At 43.6% G+C, this 19226-nt stretch overlaps 1 protein-coding gene across 3 annotated transcripts in view; it reads right to left on the reverse strand.

The window, feature by feature from the left end:
- Nucleotides 1-19226, reverse strand: part of UBE2J1 (ubiquitin conjugating enzyme E2 J1) — a 44967-nt gene that overhangs the window by 21690 nt on the left and 4051 nt on the right. Inside the window, exon 1 of one of the 3 annotated variants that reach the window (XM_049818360.1) lies at nucleotides 17142-17166. The exons of 1 other annotated variant lie outside the window; for it this stretch is intronic. Coding sequence is in view for 1 of the 2 variants with exons in the window: in XM_049818359.1 (XP_049674316.1) it covers nucleotides 11650-11680 (31 nt within the window). In the remaining variant the exon portion in view is untranslated. Of the gene's footprint in view, nucleotides 1-11649; nucleotides 11889-17141; nucleotides 17167-19226 lie in introns of those variants that run through there. One more of the 3 variants, XM_049818359.1, reaches the window with a different exon arrangement.

Genomic DNA, 19226 nt, shown 5'->3' on the forward strand with positions numbered 1-19226 from the left:
AAAATAAAGAAAAAAATTAATATGCATTGCATACAAAAAAATACATAAACATTTCTTGAAGAGCTCCTTTTAGCTAACTAATCTTCATCAGCACATCCCAGTTTCTCCACTGGAGTTAATAATCCAAAACACAATATAAATTACTCACACTGAATAAATCTTAAATGAGTTATACAAGCACAAAGTTATGAAAAGTATGTTGCACGGTCACAGAGTTTCTCAACACTGAACACTGGGACTAAAGTAGTTTTACATTAATTGCACCAAAGACACAAGGAAAAACATAGGTGTCATTAACAGTGTTTCAGACTTTAAATACAAGATGTACAAGACTAATTAGCTCAATATTTTATCATTAAGGACATCATGTGCATCTTTAAACAACTGCTGAAAAGCTTTATCCTGACACCTCCCATGACTATCACGTGACTACTCCCTTAATTATTCAAAAGGAGGTCACGATAAGATTTGAGAGAAACCAACACATTGGCAGTACGAGGAGATGAAGTATTAAACTAGATTTGAAAACGCGTATGCCCAGCCAGAAAAATTTACCCAGGGCCTTTGTAATTTGAACCTACTACTGAGTGTGGACACACTGATATTTTTCTATCCTTAATTCAGGATAGTCATTAGTTACCCTCTCCAATCTTCTAATTCAGAACCACCACCATCATCTGTATTTTCTGCATCTCCTTTTTCCTTCCCCTTTAGTATGTTCTGTTACACCACTTGTCCTGCCAGGTGCCCTCATGTGCATCATGCATTAATGCCTAATAAAGAACTCAGCCAAACTGAAGAGCAGACTAAACGTTAAGAACTACAGACATGAAATTCAAGGATGCCACCTCATGAATAAGACTAGGCAGAAAGTTCTTACTCCTTCCTACTTACTGGGAAAAGTGCAAATATCAGTTACCTCTTTCAGCAACTACATAGGAACAGGACCCCTTAATCCATCCTCCACAGTCAGTTCAAAGCATGGATGTCCCACCCACTCATGTAATTATCTAACACAAAGAAGGAGAGACACCGACCAAATTCCCTTACATCATAAGCCTAAAGATACGGTGAAAGTGAACCGTAGTTCCTCAGTTTACAAAGCCTGGTATCACTAGCTGACTGTAGGCTGTGTAGCATGCTCAGACTCCAGGGCTTCACTCGCTTTCATGATGCTGTGACGGAAGCCACTCTAACCCTCCTGCAGAGAAATTTTGATTTCAATCTACTGCGAAAAGTTCTTTTCCTCCTTCGCACTTCTTGACAGCTATAAACAACAGCTCAAAGTTTGAGAATGTCACTTCTTACAACCCAAAAAGCAAACAGACTATGCGGAAATTTGCTGCTGCCAGTTGTCCCAATTGTGCTGCTGCCAGGGGGAGGTGTCAGCCAAACACCCTGCAGAGCCCACGAGGTCACGTCACAGACAGCGGCACGGGGGCTCCACTGAAAAGCAGTTTGCCTCTTCCATCTGCATTAAGGTTTACCGGTTCATTAGTGAGGAATAATAAGAAAACCAGTCTGGACCAGAAAAGGCTTCAGACCCAGCACTGCTTCACAGCCAACAAGCCTGGACACTTGCCTTCAGAAGAAGAGTGGCACACACCAGGGTGAGCTAACTCAGGAGCGAATACCCCATGAAGTAAAAGGGTAACCATGAGAAAACTGAGAAAGTATATAACGAAGCCTAATGAAGACAGAATAGTCGTGGACAAGGCAGGCAACTCTGTTACTGAGTTTTCCCAAACAAGGGACCCAAGATAGAAAAGAAATGCAGTCCCCCTGTATCAGCATCACGTGCAGTTACCCATGTTAACTTAGGGAAAGCTAACTATTAGAGGGGGAAAAAAAAAAAAAGTATTTCAGGACCATTCTACAAAAGTCTACCGACACCCAAAGAAAGGTTTGTACCCAGCCTACCAGCCTAAAACTGGGCACAGGATCTTTGGCAATGCACACTGGCACTTTGGATTTGTCCCAAAAGGAATAGCCTTTTTACCGCTTTAGCTCCAAGGCTGTCCCCAGTGCTGAGTGCCAGCAGCTGGCAGGCAGAAACAGAGAAAACAAGATTTTGAACTGAGAACAGAGACAGCAGCCAGGTGGGGACAACAAGCAGGTGGGCTCCTGTCAAGTAGAATTTAAAACAGAAGCAGTTTAAAGCATGTTTTTCTAACATAGTTTTGTATTTAATTAACAGTAACAGTGACACTATGTTTTTCATAGCATTATTTTATTATCAAGAAGCCAGACTATAGATATTTTAAGCCAGCAAAAAATACACTGAAAGAATATGAAATACTATTCCATTCTTGGAACGTGAAATACAGAAAAACATATAATTTAGCTTTTGTATACCATAGAGATAACTTTCTTAGAAGTTTTCAGTATTAGGCAACCTAGGATATCTTAAGAAGAAGAAGCACATGTATATGAAGAAAAGCTGAGAGAGTCAGGGTTGTTCAGCCTGGAGAAGAGAAGGCTATAGGGAGACCTTACTGTGGCCTTAAAACACTTACAAGGGGCTTGTAAGAAAGACAGAGAGACTTTTTACCATGGCCTGTAGTAGCATGGACATAGTAGGACAAGGAGTAATGGTTTTAAACTGAAAGAGGGTAGGTTTAGATTGGACATAATGAAGAAATTCTTTATGATGAGGGTGGTGAGGCACTGGTACAGGTTGCCCAGAGAGGCTGTGGATGCCCCCTCCCTGGCAGTGTCCAAGGCCAGGTTGGATGGGGCTTTGAGCAACCTGGTCTAGTGGAAGGTGTCCCTGCCCATGGCAGGGGGTTGGAACTAGATGAGCTTTAAAAGTCCCTCCCAACGCAAACCACTCTGTGGTTCTGTTTCCACATTGCTGAAAAACACCAACTGACACGCTGCAGAGAATAGCCTGGACTGACAAAGGTTCATTCTGAGAACATGCAATCCAGTGAAGAAAGCATCAAATTGTTTGTTCTTTAAGCATAGCTGCAGTATTCATGAACACAGTCCCTCCTCTAGCTACTGAAAACTGCAATGGAAGAAACGTAATTCACAAAGTCTGCCTGCAATGAGTACATGACATTCTTATCCAAACTTCATTAAAAAGAATTTTGATACAAAATATGGTATTTCAACCCACTTAAAATCACACTGAGTCATCTGAGTAAACGTTTGGCAATGGCAATTCTGAAAAATAAGAACGATTTGGGCCCATTCAAAATAAAGAATTGCAAACTGTCAATAAAGTAAAAAAGTATCACTGTCATTCAGCCAAAAAAAATTCAAATCAAGACATTCGATTTGTCCAAGACAAATTTGAGAGACAAAATAATCAAGGTATTTTTTAAAGTGGCATGACTGTCATCATGAAAAATAACCATGCTTTCACAGGCACACTCGACAACTATTTATGATAACGTTCACTGAAAATAAATACTGCAGAAATTAAGTTTCTGGGCTAACTAGAGAGCAAAGGAGAGTTCCCATCCTGGCAGGAGGCGTACGAGCTCTCCACTGCTCTGGGGAGGAAAGGAAAGAGTGGGTGCTATGGGCCAGAAGCTCTGCTAGACAATCTGCCTCTTGTATTACACCAAACTTACCAATTTTTTCTGAAAAGCAGAACATGGATGTTAAAAATCTGAGAATCAAATTTAAAGCCACCAGCTTGCTTTAGGATTGAGCAGTGGTGGAATAACACAATTAATAAGCAAAATTTGTGTAAAGTATGCATGTATGATTTGTAGATTTATTTCTGTCAAAAACTGTGTCCTGGTCAAATCCTACTTCTTATTAACATTTACCTTTAGCTATCCTGAAATTTCTGTTCAACACAACTGCTTCTCTTGGTTATATCTTGAAGTCACATTCAAGTACTCCTGCTATCACGCCCAACTAGACTGGTCTGCACCTCACAGCCCAGGAAACCCTTCTGTACACAGAAAATGCAAGTGATCAGTCTTCATAAATATCAGTATTACTGCTTAAAGAGACGACAGGATTTGAACATCAGTGGTGTTCTCTTAGTAAAATATCATGCCTCATTTTTAAAGAATCTGTTATCATGAAAATAAAAATAGTCTTAAAGCAATTACATTTAGCATTACAGACCTTTGTTTTGTTAGTAGTCTTCTGTATTTAACAAGGAAGGATTTTAGTTCATTTTTACGTTATCAGTGAAGAGTACACGTGGCAATCAAATGAGCTGACCAAGGTTATATTAATGTAAACATAGCACACAACCTTGCAACAGGATTTATTTCAGCATAACAAAGTTGCACGCCTTTTGCTCACTGGAAGTTCAGAAAATCAGACACAAGTTCCAACCCCCTCCAACACTGGAAAACCAAAACCCAAAACACTGTTACAAGCTTCCTGAAGATCTGCCACAAGTTGTCTACAAAAGGCAAGGGTACTCAGGTACAAGAGCTCGGCAGGAGAAAGAGCTGGGTGAGGGCAGCGCTAGAGGTGAGGTGGGTGACACTGTAATCAAACCCAAGTTGGGAAGCACGGGGAGGGTGAGGTCTCGGTTCAGGAAGGCTCAGCCTCTACTACTTCATCACATCAAGAGACAGCATTTCGTGCACACAAAGATGACTGCAGGATCATCAGTGAAACAAATTCATATTTAAGTGATATGGGTTGCGCGTGACAGTATCTTCCTCAAGTGGATAGCAACCATTTCATTCAACCAATTTGCAGTTCTTCTGTTTGAAAGTACATAATAAACAAATGAATAAAGGAACCCGAAACAGCTGGCATAAAGCTAGAGATCTGCTAACCTTTCAAGTTGACTTATCTGATCTGGAAAAAAAAAGGAATAAAACAACCTGACAGCTTTTACTACTTCAGCAAGTGCTTTCTACTGTCTTTTTTTTTTTTAATGGCTGCTATTATTATTTTTTTTTTCTTCACCTTAAGTAAGATTTAGAGGTCTATGCAGCAGAAATACAGAAAAAGTAGCAAGTTTTTCCCATGGCTCTGCTGACCAAGACAGCATAATTAAGGATGCGATTTACTTATCGAATTCGGGTTTCCAATGAATTAGCAAAACTCTTATAAAAAGAGTTTCTCTGGGGTGAAAGGGTTTATAACTACACAACCCACTTGAGGTATTAGTAAAATACAAGTCATCTTCATTACTTTTTTATCTATTAACAATGCTAAAATATTAGACAGTAATATCAGAAAAATAAGAAAATTGAAACCGCACAAACAATTTGAGACAAGCATCAAGGCCCTTCAATTAGATGATGTGTATGTCACAGATGACATTTTGGGAAAGTCTTTTTTTTAAATCCAGCTGGCTTTGGTTTTTCCCCCTCCCCTCAATACCTGACCATGGAGCCAAGAGTGCCTGACCCATGGCCGGTAACCGCTGAGCAACTTCAGAGCTCACAGTGCACAGTGTCACCTGCTCAACCACCACCAGTCCCCGCAGCCACCCAAAGCACCTGGGAACCCATTCACCCAGACTGCCTGTATTCGCATTCAAAAGAAAATCCTGTTTACTAATGGTAAGTTTAAATTTCACATAAGGGGAAAAATAACAGTGAATCCCAGTCAGTCAGTAGTTCAACTGCACAGTGACTGGATCACACAATTAAAAAAAAAAGTGAGGATTAAATTTGTGTAAAGTACATAGGATTTCTCGTAAGATGACAACACTCGATGAGCTTTGACATTTTAAGTCAAAAAATCACTTTAAGTGATGTGGTCACTAAAGCATGCACGAAAACACATTTAAAGCAAAGAGTCATAGCAGACCAGAGACTTAAGAAATACTTTTACTACAGCTCTTTAATATGGAGAATGGTATTCTTTTAAGTAGTGTTGTACTCACTAGAGAATGGTTTATTAAATCTAAACATACAGAGACTCCTTCGGGTTCACAGCAACCTGCACATTGTCACTAGGTAACTGTGTGTCACCTACTCTATCGTGGATGTGATTTTCCTGGAGAGCTTAGAACCTGTGAATGATATGTGATCATTAGTGAATTAAAAAACAGGAAAAGGGGGACAAAAGGGGCTTGAGACAAAAGTACTCTGAAACATAAATTACAATCCTTTTGCAGAATAGAGTGTCAAATGGTATCTACTCTAGAAATAAACCCATGTTACCACAATTCCAAGTGAGCCCCACATTACTAATGCTCTTCTCCTCTACCTCTGCATTCCTTGTGTTTATTCATTTTGCCCCCACCTTTCTTAACCCTTCTGAGTTCACATCTGTCTTTAAACAGATTTTTTAGTTGCCGTATATATTTCTGTACCGTCATTTCCCAAAAACGTGGCTGTATTTTCATAAAAATTTGCATAGCAGTTTATAGTCACTTGATTTTAAATCAAGACGACATTTAAAGTTTCACTAGGACCAAGATACCTAATCTTTATTCATAAAAACCCCACACGTTCCAGTCACATCCAAACAAAACAAAATCCCTGGAAGACAGATGAAACTTTCAGTTGGGTGTGTCCTTAAAGCATTGATGAGGAGAACATACTACGTAATCTGTTCCTTTAAAACTCTTTTCCTAAGCATTCCCTACTGCCTCTGTCTATGATGGGACAGTGGACTACACAAATCTTTGCTCTGACAACTCAGCAACAGAAGTATGTAGAAACAGGCATACATGCAACAGACCATGCAAAGATTTCCAGATTTTTCAGTCTTCTGGAACTAGAAAGCCTGCAGCAGAAGCAACCCATAATGCTAACAATCCTTCCCATACTGCCAGCAACCACCTTATCAAACCCACATCCTCCAGTGCTAGAGGAATGAACAAAACGAAGAAGAGTTAAAACTTCAGTCTCAGGTGAACAGCATCACCAATTTAAAGTCATCTCTACCAAAATCTACTATAGTTTCAACTTGATTTTAAACATCATAATCCACTGAATGCTGTTTCGCCATACTAGAGAAATCACACTTCTCTGTCTAAATAAAAGCAAATGGAGACAATGAAGTCGTTCATCATTCACTGCTTCTGTGATGTTCTCCACTGCTGATCTTGCGTAACAAGACAAAACAACTGTTCTTACAAAACCAAAATGTGCGACTGCAGAACTATAACAACTGTCTAGGGCAGCCATAGGTTCCAAAACTGCTTTTATTTTAAAATTTGGTTTGATAGTTCCTTTGACTTCTGCTACAAAACAAATGGAAACACTGTTAGCCAAGAGACAGGCCAGCTGCTTTACATCTTCAGGATCTCAGATACATCCTTTCCCAAGACCCACAAGCCTCCTGAATAGCTGCTTTACATCTTCACAGCCTCACATATATCCTTTCGCAAGACCCACAAGCCTCCTGTACTCATATAAAGTGTTGACAACTGTAAAAAAAAGAATACTTTTAATTAGACTATTCTCTCTTTCCTCTCACCCTCAGAAACGACAAACCTTTAGTTCCCATTTCCCTCAGAGCAGCAGGAAGTACAGTACTCCTCCTGTAGTTAAAATTCGAAAGAATTGTTCAGTCAACACAAAGGGAGATAAAGCTTATCAAATGTAAGGTGCTTGTTGAACACAGAAATATTAAACAGTGTCTTCAGCTTTAATAAATTTTTAACATCCATTCAACTTTTCTATTTTAAAAAATTCTATCTTTATTTCACATATGGAAGGTAATAAGCAGCACGGTACCTATTGCCTATTTTCTTTTAACTGTTTTTTATTAACAAAGAACTGATGCATGCTTGTTGACAAGGAACACTTCTTACTGGTAAAAAGTATGGAGCAGAGAAAAAAAAATAACTTGTAGGAAAAACAGTAAATGTATTGAAGATGACAGCTAAGAGGATCACAATCTCTGCACGTTGTGTTCCCTGTGTGTTCAAGATCCAAAAGCACTGTCCCTGTGCAGCAAATGCAGGACACACACACCATGCCTCCCTCCACATGCTCTCCCCAGTCCTCCAGTGCCCTTGCTAATCAAATTCTAGATGAAAACAAACAAACAAAAACCACCCAAAACAAAATAAAAGCACTGTTGTTTGTGGGCTCTATGTGAGTCACTGTAAGTAGCTGTTCATAATTCTTCAAGTGTGTCTGTGCTAATACCCGCTCAGAAGACGGGTAACATCCTACATGAAAGAGGGAGACTGTCACTACAAAAATAGTGACTACAAGATTTGGTGTCTGATCTTGCAGCAGGCTAAGGGTCACAGCTCTCGGAAAAAAAAAGTAAAGAGATTATTCCAAGTAGCTGCCTTATAAATTTCAGAAAATAGGGATGTTCCTGAAGCATGAAGAGGATGAAGTCTGTGCTTTAGTCAGCTGAGCTTTAATATTGATGGGAGAGGTTTATCAGCCATATGGTAGCAGGCTGATATACATTGACTAATCCATTTTGAAATCCTAAGACAGAAAATAGCTTGCCCTTTTACAAGTGACGAAAATAGACACAAAAATATGAAGCAACAGCTTAAAAGACTGCCTTATTGAAGAAATACAAAGAATCCTGAAGTGTGGAGTGTGAATTTTCTTCCCTTCCAAAATTAATGGTCTTTTGGGGAAGGAATAAAAAACCCCACGCTCATAGACAGTGTGAGGAGACAGCCTCAGGTGAATGCCCCCATACCCTCTTGCCCTTATAGAAGGTAACTAACCAACAGGAGCCAGCAGCAGCTTAGCACAGCACCCTCATCAAGCCCAGACCTGCAGTGGCCACGATGTGTACCTACAGTAAACCAAGAGCTGCCAGAGCACCAGCTGCACTGCCTCTCATCGACAGAGACACAGCGTGCAGGGGAACAACTTGTTTCGTGCTGTGGAGAGTTACCATCTTTTAGATACGTTGGGATGGACTAACATTAGCTGGAGAAACTGGGATAAGGAAGAAGATGAATATATTGAATAGGAGCAATTAGCAGCAGGACAAAGCTGTGCAGCAATATTGCTCTTTATGTGGTCTATTTGAAAGCACACAAAAAGAAAGGCACTAGAGAGCCTAACTGATCCTCATTCATCAGTCTGGTTTAGCACACCTAGTCACAGAAAAGGGATCCATGTAGCCGTGTATAACCATAGAAAAACTTCAGCTCCTGTCATAGCTCTACAGCAGAATATGCCTTAAAAGGAAAATCAATAGAAGCACAAGTTTCTTTTAACAAAATTTTCCTATTTAAAATGTGTCTTCCTCTACAACATTTTTTATAAAGTCTACTATAATCATTAAAATAACTTATACTAAAACTCTAAGTAATATTTGCTCTTTTTGAAACTAGTGAGCAGATGGAAGTCACCATCTGCAACGAGAGTTTGAGCAAGTCCAAAAGCAGATTTCAACAGGAGAAGCCTCTTGTGCAGGTACAAAACAATTATTTTTTTTTCCCACTGTCTCAAGAGAGCACATTCCAAATCCTTAAAGCTGACCAGGACCTAAAGGTTAGCAGCTTGGTTCTTCCTCTGTTCAAGTCAGAGCAACTAGAACAATGGGCACAGGGACAGCTACTAGTTCTAAAGCCTTAGAGGGCTTGGTTACCAAAATAATCCCTTCAGTCCACAGATGACACAATCATGTGAAATAGGAAACACGGTGGATTTGGTTTTATGTATTTCAGTGCATTTACATTAATTAAAGCCACTTTAATATTACAACACTCTACATTACCATTTTAAGCCTTAGCTGACTAGCAAGTATAAGATACCACCATCATTAAACTGCACATGTAACTGTAACAAGATAGGAATTTGTAAAACATATACAAAAATAATTGCATATGCTTATCTACCTGGTTAGCAAGAAAAGTGCCAGACTAAAAGCAATGGTTATACATAATTACAGTCAACTCATTTTAATGGACAGCTACTGTTGAAGAAACAGTATTTATTTAAATCTTTCTTGGTATTTATTCAATACCTTTTTGACCATCTTTTTTAATGGAAGATTTCAGGCATATTAAGTGACTATTGAAATGAGTGTCTTAAATCATATTATAGATTTAAAAAGTGATTTAAATCTTTCATAGACTTCCAGCATCCATATGGAAAAAAATAATTTAATACACTAATATGCTATAGAGCATGTTTAATTTGGGGAAGCAATACTGACCCACCGTATAAATCATTCACCTTTGCCAAGTAAGGTTCATTTTGCTATGGAACAGCACAAGTGCTCAAAATCAATTCCAGTAAAAGTAATTTGCTCTTGAAAACAAGGGGGACTAGTAACAACAGAGGGGAAGAACATTTCTAAATTAAACCACAAATATTTGCCCTCTCCACCCGGATCCCAGGAGCACGTCATGGAGCACACCAACACTATTTCCAATGATGTGGCAAACCGTAATTAGTAAGCATGTTCACGTGGCCTTGTAAATTCACATACGCAACATATCCAACATATCTACCTTAAAAAAAAAAAAAGTCTTCCTTCCTGATATTTTAAACTCTAACAATTACATCATTTGCTTTGTGATCTTTCTTCTCTTTCAGTTATGCAACATGGGTGTGAGGGCAAGGGACATAATTTAGCAACAGATACATCATCCACATGAGCCTTGTTTTGTAAATAAGCCCGACATTTACCTTTGTAAGGTACAAGTCATCACAATGTTAAGTTTGTCCCCACCTCCCATGCTGGTAATTGGACAGTATGAGTAAGGAATAAAGCCACTATTCATCATAATAATATGAAGCGGAGAATAGGGGAAGGCAGAGGTAGGACTGCAACCGACACACAAACCCAACTAGCCCTTACAAGCTGCAGAAGAGGTTTTGCTTTAGCAGCAACAGGCCTCCTGCTGCCCATGTAGCTCCCAGGGGGTGAAAGCCAGCACAGCTGGTGAGGGGCCACTGCTCCAACACAGGGCTGCGGGAGGGACCCCACCTGTCCTCAGTTTCCCTTCCTAGGGAGCAAAACCTTCCCTTCCAGCACCGCTTCTCAAGACATCTCCTACATCTCTTGAGGCATCTCTCTCGCTTCAAGGATTCAAAAGAAAGGAGTTGCAAGACATGAGTTTTAACACGGAATCCCATGAACAAACACACACACGCATGTAAATACGGTGCACATGTTAACACTTCTGTAAAACAAACTCACGCCACACAGACTAAGCTATCGTTGGCAATCTGTCCCCTCACACGCACCCACTTGGAAATGAGGCAGTAACCAGGGGAACAGGGAACAGCCACCTGACAAAAATTTCAAAGGTACGCTTCCACGAGCCGGCAAAAAAGCGTGTGCATCCCCCCCCCCCCCCCCCCCCCCCCGGGTATCCAGGGTGTTCTAAGCCGAATTACAGCTCGGAGGGAGTTTTCACGGCCACGGCACTGGGAAGCAGAAGCGACCGAGCCGGCCTCCGCCTGAAGGCCTCCCCGGCGCGCAGCTAACCCACACCCGCGGGCACCGCCGCGGCCCGGCGCCCCCGTCCCTCCTCCCCACCGCGGCCTCAGCCCGGCCGCTGCACCTGTCCCGCCGCGCCCCGGGAGCCGATTGCCGGCCGCCGCGCCCCGCCAGCGGCCCCCGAGCCCGCCGCGAACGGCGGCAGCCCCGCGGAGGGCACACCCGCCCGGCCGGCCGGCCGGCCGCCCGCCGCGGAAGGCGGCCTGCCCGGGGTGCCTGCAAGGCAAGGGACAGCCGCGCACCCCCGCGCCCGGCCGCGGCCTGCAGGCGAGGCCGGCGGCCGCCTCCCTGGGCCCGGCGGGGCCTCGCCGCGCCGCCTACCCGGGCTCTTGAGGTTGTAGCGGGCCTCCATGGCAGCGGGCACCGCTCGCCGCGTCTCCGGCAGCGGGGGCCGGGGCAGGGGTCGGAGGAGGAGGAGGAGGAGGAGGAGGAAAAAGGCCGGGCCCGGCCCAGCCCGCCTCGCCTCGGGAAACTCCCCCGACGTGGCAAGCGGCGGCCCCGCCGTGACCGCGGAGGGAGGCACCTGCCGCGCCGTCCCCGCCCCGCGGCCTGGCCGGGCCTGGCCCCGCGGGGTGGCCCACGGCAGGGCCCGCCCAGGCCGGCACGGGAGCGGGCCGCGCAGCCGGCGGCGGTCCCCGGCGAAGCTTCCCTCCTACGGCTGCGTCGCACAAAAGCCCGCCCTTCTCTGTCGTAGCGTGGAAGCGGCAGCCGGCTTCCAGCAGCGGTGGCTGAGCCCCGGGCCCCACAGCAGAACGGCAGGCGGGGCGGCGGGGGGGAGGTGGGGCCGCCGCCATCACCAGGCCGCCGTTCCGCCGCGGTGGCTGCAGCAGTGAAAATGGCCCCCGCCGCCCCGTCGCGTCTCGGCCTTGGACCGCAGAGGTCGTGGGGGGAGTCCCTCACGGCCTCACGGCACGAGTCGACTGGTCTGAAAACGGGAGGGCTTCGAAAAGGGGCTTCCTTTTCTGGAGCCTCTAAGGACCCCGCGGACCCGCCGGCAGCCCCCCCAAAAGACTCAGCCCTACTCTAAGGCTTAGTAGCGTCCTGTTTGTTGGCTTTCAGGATCACGAAAGGCTGAAACGGTGTCAGACACCAACGATTGTTCATCTAGGCAAGAATTAATCAGCAAGAGCTTGACGTGGTGGGGAGATCACCTTTTCCGTGCCACAATGCCAGAGGAACATTTGTTTGCGCCTACAACTTTGGTTTCTCTGCTGCCTGGTTACAGCCGCAGTACACCTGGGATAGCACCGCTAAGGAAATGCATAAATTAAAGTTGGGCATAAGCTCAGCAGTCTCAGTTTCCCTTTAATTCAGTACAAGTCATAAAGAAACATGTCTAAGCTTTTATGTGCTTGTCTTCAGCAGCATAAGCTTGAAACCCTTGTCTGTAGCTCATGACCTGTCCCTAACTTCATCTATGTTACTTTTATACTCTTCCTAATCATCTTTAAAAAAATAGTTTATGTTTTGATGTCTTAGTTCTCTTTCCTTCTTTGATTGAACAGCAATGGAAAACAGTTGTAAACAAAAACTTTTGAGTAGGTATATTTTTCTTACCTCCTCATGTTCTCAGAATGGCAAACCAAGGCATTACTTTTCCCTTTCCCGTTCTGTTGCACAGTGATGTTGTGGTAACAGCAATAAATAAATAAAGCAACTTTACTCCACCTTCACAAGTAGCTGAGCTTTCAAAGGGGCAAAGTGATCTTCCTTTTTACAGGACAAAGCACTACGAATAATGTAAAGCATAAATAACGTCTATAGCAGAAGGGAAAGGATGGCATCAGACCTTGAGGTTCCCTCTTACACCAAAAGCACCCCAGGGTACATTTAATGGGCAACAACTCTTGATGACATCTCAGCTTTTCTGGTTAGCATTGGCTGATCCGACTGCTCGAGATGGTGAGCTGCAGGCACTGCGTGTCATGTTTGCAAACTATTTTGGTCATTTTTAGCAGGTATGTCCCATCTTTCCTCATTTGCCAGGCCTTCTTGCTGTGCAGCGGGAGAAGGGCTCTGGGACTATCTGCGACTAAATCTTGCCCTTCCCCGAAGTAGGAGAGCAGTATTTTGCATTTGGAAATCGGGATTTTCATGTAAAAAGTTCTGAGATGTATTTTGATAGAAGACAATTTAAAAAATTATAATGTGAATAATGGCATGAATTGAGAAGTGATAGTTATTATGAACTAGTTAAGGGTAATGTGGAATTCAGCTTTCCCTTCTGGGCTCTGGCCTTTGACCCCGGCCACACTTACAGCATCATTTTATATAGTTCAAGGAGGAAGAACCTGCAGTTAACATAAAACTTGGGCTTTTAGCTAAAAAAAGAAAAACACTGTCACTGTAACTACATGACAGCTAAACACTCCTGAAAAATAAGCTGAGCAGACTTCAATTTTAAGTAACAGAAATTCACTCATAGGACATGGACATTTTCCGCATTTAAGTAAGCTACATTGTGGCCTGGCTGGGTGCTGGGGTAATCGCCACATCAAATTGTGCAGAGCTGGCAGTACCAGAGCGCTTTCATTTTCAGCTGTATTATTAGTTAAAAGAGCTGCAGGAGGTGAATGCTGCCAGATTCCTGTGAAGCAGTCAGGGTACGGGTAGAAATCTGGAGATTAATTCCCAGCCCACATGTCAGCAGCTGCTTGGGGCAGACGAGGAGCAGGTGCTGCAGAGCTCTTGCACAGTCAGTGTTGCCAGCCCGGAGCGGCAGCCTCCCTCCTCTTCCTGCCTCTGGTCAAAAATGCCCTTTGGATTTGTGTTTTCATCTGCTTTTTGTTTAGACTTTTGCATGGATAAGCCATTTTGTGCTAGGACTTGTGTTTTTTTAAAATCAAATGCCAAATATAGTAGCAAAATCGCAGTCAAATCCTACACGCTGGCAGCACTTCATGCAGCTTGTGTATCCTGTCATATGATCTAGCTTGGTGAAAAAATAAACATGCTCAGCTGAAGCATATAGAAACTGAAAGTTTGCCTGAACACTGCTGCAACAAAGATTTTGTTATTTAATATCACACTGAATCCTTGCAGAAAGATTTTGCACAACTTCACCAAATCAGTTGCAAGATAGCAAGAATCATCAGTTTTGACAACTCAAAATATTAAAAATTGTGTGGCTTTAGTAAATGTTTTACATTGAAGTAAGGCTTCAGTATGACCAAAAAAAAAAATCACTAATAATTTCTTTTTTTTTTTTTTTTTTAATTTCTAGTTTCCAAGAAGATGTTTGTGGAAATCACAGAGTTCAGCATGAGGAGTTGGGGGATGGACTCCAGCAGGAGCCCCTGAAGAGGGAGTTACTCCCGAAACCTCCCCTTTCTCTTGGAGGCAGGACTCCTATGCGACACAGGGGCTGTTGTTGCACTTGGGTCTGATGCACCAGTGTATATTCTGGCAGATCTCGGGGAATTAAGCTAGGTAATGGGACACTGAATTATTATTTATTTCTCTGTGCAGGTCATATAATTGTGTGATGTAAGGTACACTTCAACAGTGTATTCCTTATGTTAAGTGATTACCTGAAGTCAGTTCAGAGTGGGGTTTGTATGCTTTGTAGGTTGTCTCATAAACTCAGCTACAAATAATTTCTTCTAGAGAAGGTTTGAGATCGCAAAAGCTCATGAAAATACAAGAGTTCTTTGTATAAAGCATTCACACCCTGCTTTCACCAATTCACAAAATGTAGAGCAGTTTGCTTCATTTAGAGTGCTACCCTTTCAATACAGACAGTTGGCTGCAGAAATAAACTCTAATGGAATTAAGGAATCTAATATTAATATGCCTATATTATCAGCGGGAACAGATATGACTCACTTGGAAGAGAAATCATTATTGTGCTCATTGGTGACTAATACAGTCTCAGCTTTTAAAATCCTTTATGTGACTTCAGACCTGGTAGATCTGGATTCAACAAGTGTACCTCCTCCTCACGGATAAAAACAAGCAAGGCATTGTGTAACCAATGCCCTGTAGCAATTGCACAGATGCATGGTGCTTCTCAAGAAAGCGATTACTGTCTTTTCTTCAAGCTTAGTTCTAAAGCAACCATCTCACAAAACGGCTGGCTTTGCCAGCTGACTTTTAATTAGTGTTATTTCAGAAATGGAAGAAAGAGAATGAGGGAAGAAGTTACCATATTGCTGTAGCTGCCCAAGTGAGCAAGTGCCTGATCTGGACCACCAGCACAGAGTTTGTGGAACATCTTGCAGTAGTCCACACTATGTCAAGTCACAATAAAGGTACTTATTTTTCACTTCCCCCCCGCCCCCAAAGAATGGGAAAAGTCACGCCAGTCACTTGACTCACTCCCCTCTGGCATCATCGTTGTAATAATTCAGATGGTTTCCTGGTTCAGAAGAAATGCACAAAGGCAGAAGTCAAAGCTGAAGCTGCTCTCCGAGTAACAGGGGCTCATGACTCCGGACTTCCCTGATCTAGTTACTCTATCTTTAGCAACATCAGACAATGACAGAAATTTTCTTTACCGTGCAAATTGCAGAGCGAGCTAGATGGATGGAGAGTAGTTATGAACTACTCTGATTAAAAATTATTTTGCTCCTGTGCCACTTGTTAGGGAGAAAATACCAGACATAGCCTTTGACTCATGCAGCCAGTTTTTCACGATTCTCCCTCTTCAGAGCTTCAGGCCCCAGATTTTTTTTTTTGTCACTTTTACCTTATGTGAGTTGCTCCCCATGTCCCTTCACTTTAACTTACTCCCATAAGCTTCCTTCTGGGAAGGGAGCATCTGTCTTCACAATTACACGGCAGCCAGAGGGAAAGCAGTCAGGATTACACCTGTTAGACTGCCATCAGTCTTCCCACTCTATCCATTCCAAAAAAGTTACTCATGACTCTAATGTGAACTTGCATGTACCTGCTTGCGTACAGCTGCTTGTGTACAGCTGCTTGCATACAGCTCCTACTGACTCAGCAATGGGAATAAAGGGTTTACAAGCAGGCTCTTAATTTAAAGCTCCTCAAAAAGTGTTTTACAATTGGTGTAAGGATGATTAAAGCTTACTGTGTCATTAACCAAGCTATATTGAGTTATCGGTTGTCTCTACCAGCCCTCTCTAGGTATCTGGGGCACCCAGGAGTTTCTCACATGGTTAGTGGAAATCTAGGACTTGATTCAATTGCACACACATAAGCAACTGATGCCATATGAGGGATCCCAAGGTATGCCATATGGAGCAGGAAGGTATGATACGGGATACTGGTGCTGTTCTGAATGAAGCAGTAGCTGAAGGCCAGGCGGAGTGCCTAGAGCACCTTCAGTGACACGAAGGACCTACATGGGCAACTGGACTAACCCCCTAATCACAACAGTTAAGAGAGCCCAGAGAGTGACTCTGCTGACCCAACACGTCTACCCGCTGGCAAACTGCCGACTGTGTTAACTCCATCTCCGCCGCCTGCTAGCAAGTGACCTCCCTCTGCCGTTTCAGCTGCCTGGGCTCTGCAGCCCCGCAGCCTTGGTTTGGCACGCTCGGGAGATCGCTTCGCTGTGAGAAAGGGCTGCACAGCAGAGCCAGGCCAGATAAGGCAGAACCAGCGATGGAGGGAGGGCTGTTGAGATGAGGCCCAGGAGAAAAACACCGATGTGAAAAGGTATAAAATGCTGCAGGGAAAAAGCGGAGAGTCAGAAGATGGCAGTTTGGTGACACTGGCCAGTGAAGTCTCATCTGGTGTCGTGCAGAGGGAGGTGAGCGTGTTAATGATTAGTCTAGTAGCTTGCTAGTCATAGCTGCCTGTATTAACCAAAAAATTATTACTTTACGCTCTTAAACTGCGTGTACCTGCTTGCAGGGCTTTTTTGCAGATGGTGAAAGGTGTCTAGCAAAGTGATTCACGGCAGTGCAGACAGGCAGGTGATGCAGGCTGCAGAGGAATTTTGTTATTCTGAAAGAGAAATAACAAAAGCTGAAAACAATTGCACAGTCTGGTGGTGTCATAACTATTCAAATTAGAGGTTTATAGCTTGGATTTTATGGGGACTATTAACGGTAGCAATATAAAAGGGAATGAACTTCTCCCATCCTGGGGAACTTCTAAGGATGCACCCAGTTCATGGGAGCAGGAAGCTTTCATCGGAGCCGGTGCACTGAGAAAAGCTGGAAAGGCATTTATAATCTGTCAAGAGAACACTAAATTGAAAGCCAATACTCAAGTTTCTGCATCACAGGCTTTATGAAGAATTGCAGAACTTGGAATGACGACTGCTGCTTTATAGATAGAAGATGTGGAACTGAAATACGAAATGAAACTGCTGAAGGAACAGGACCAGAAACAGTGCTGAGCAAGGGGAACAGGACCGGTGGGAGTGAGCCCACTCGTGTGCCTCTGCTGCAGAGCTTGCATTCAGCACTTAGGACCCGAGACCGGGAAAGTGATGAATGGCATGCTGGCAGTCGAAAGAAGTTCAAGCAGCTGTGAAGGGAGTATTGACAGAGAAGCAATTTGTGGATCAGATCATTTGGCTCGCCAGAGGATGATTCAGTCTTTGAAAAGGGCACTGCAGAAAAGCATCAGAGTATGCTTCCATCTCTCAGTGCAGGATTTAGAGACAAGATGTTGGCCCCTGGGACCTTTTGATTTGGATCAACTAATTTCCCAGAAGGCACACCCCCGTTCTCTCCGTATACTGCTTTGCAAAAGGAATTGAAACAGATTACGTTTCTCACGGCTCAGATGTCTCTGGTTGTTATCAAAGTAGTCCCCAAAGCTGATGTGGATGAGTGTGAACAACGGGAAAATTCAATCAATAGTTTACTTAACCTCAGACCAAGCTGGAATTCTATCAATCACAGGTGTCAAGTCCCTTGAGTGACACCACTGCAAAGTGGATGGTGGGGCTTCTAGAAACTGCAGGAGTGCTGGATGAAGATGTTAACTTCATTGCTAGGACATCCACCGCTCCATCCAATCAGGCAGTTTTATCAGCAGCATTAGAGGAATCCCAGCTGCAGAAAAGAACTCGCAGCACTGGATGCAGAGGACTCTGAAAGCATTACTGGCTCTGTCCTGGTTTTGGCTGGGACAGAGTTAATCTTCTTCCTAGTAGCTGGTATAGTGTTATGTTTTGGATTCGGTCTGAGAAAAATGTTGATAACACACTGATGTTTTCAGTTGTTGCCAAGTAGTGTTTAGACTCAGCCAAGGATTTTTCAGCTTCTGACGCCCAGCCAGCAGAAAGGCTGGAGGGGCACAAGAAGTTGGGAGGGGACACAGCCAGGGCAGCTGGTCCAAACTGGCCAACAGGGTATTCCATACCATGTGACATCATGCCCAGTATATAAACTGGGGGGAGTTGGCCTGGGGGGCAGATTGCTGCTCAGAGACCAACTGGGCGTTGGTCAGCAAGTGGTGAGCAATTGCATTGTGTGTCAATTGTTTTGTATATTCCCACTCTATTGTTGTTATTATTATTTTCTTTCTTTCTGTCCTATTAAACTGTCTTTATCTCAACCCACGAGTTTTACTTTTTTTTCCCTGATTCTCTCCCCCATCCCACTGAGGTGGGGGTAGGGGGGGAGTGAGCAAGGAGCTTGTGTGGTGCTTAGTTCCCAGCTTGGGTTAAACCGCTACAGGTTCCCAAACTGTTGGATGGCTGTTTTATCTGGAATAACAGAAAGCTGAGGAAGGACTAGGGCAGTATTTAACAAGGAAGCATGCACTAGGTATGAGACTTGGGTTTTGTGTGGGAAGGAGCAATGAGACAGCCCAATGAGGAGGGCCGAGACCATAAACTTGCAGTGATGAATGGATTGGTACTGGCTGAGCGGACACCTACCTGACATCTAAACACCTATACACAAACATGAGTTTATCTGGGTCAGAAACTTGCAGTGCTGATGAGAAAGTGCATTAGGACTATAGCATTC

The sequence above is a fragment of the Accipiter gentilis genome, chromosome 15 (assembly GCF_929443795.1).
Source record: "Accipiter gentilis chromosome 15, bAccGen1.1, whole genome shotgun sequence".
Taxonomy (NCBI): Eukaryota; Metazoa; Chordata; class Aves; order Accipitriformes; family Accipitridae; genus Astur; species Astur gentilis.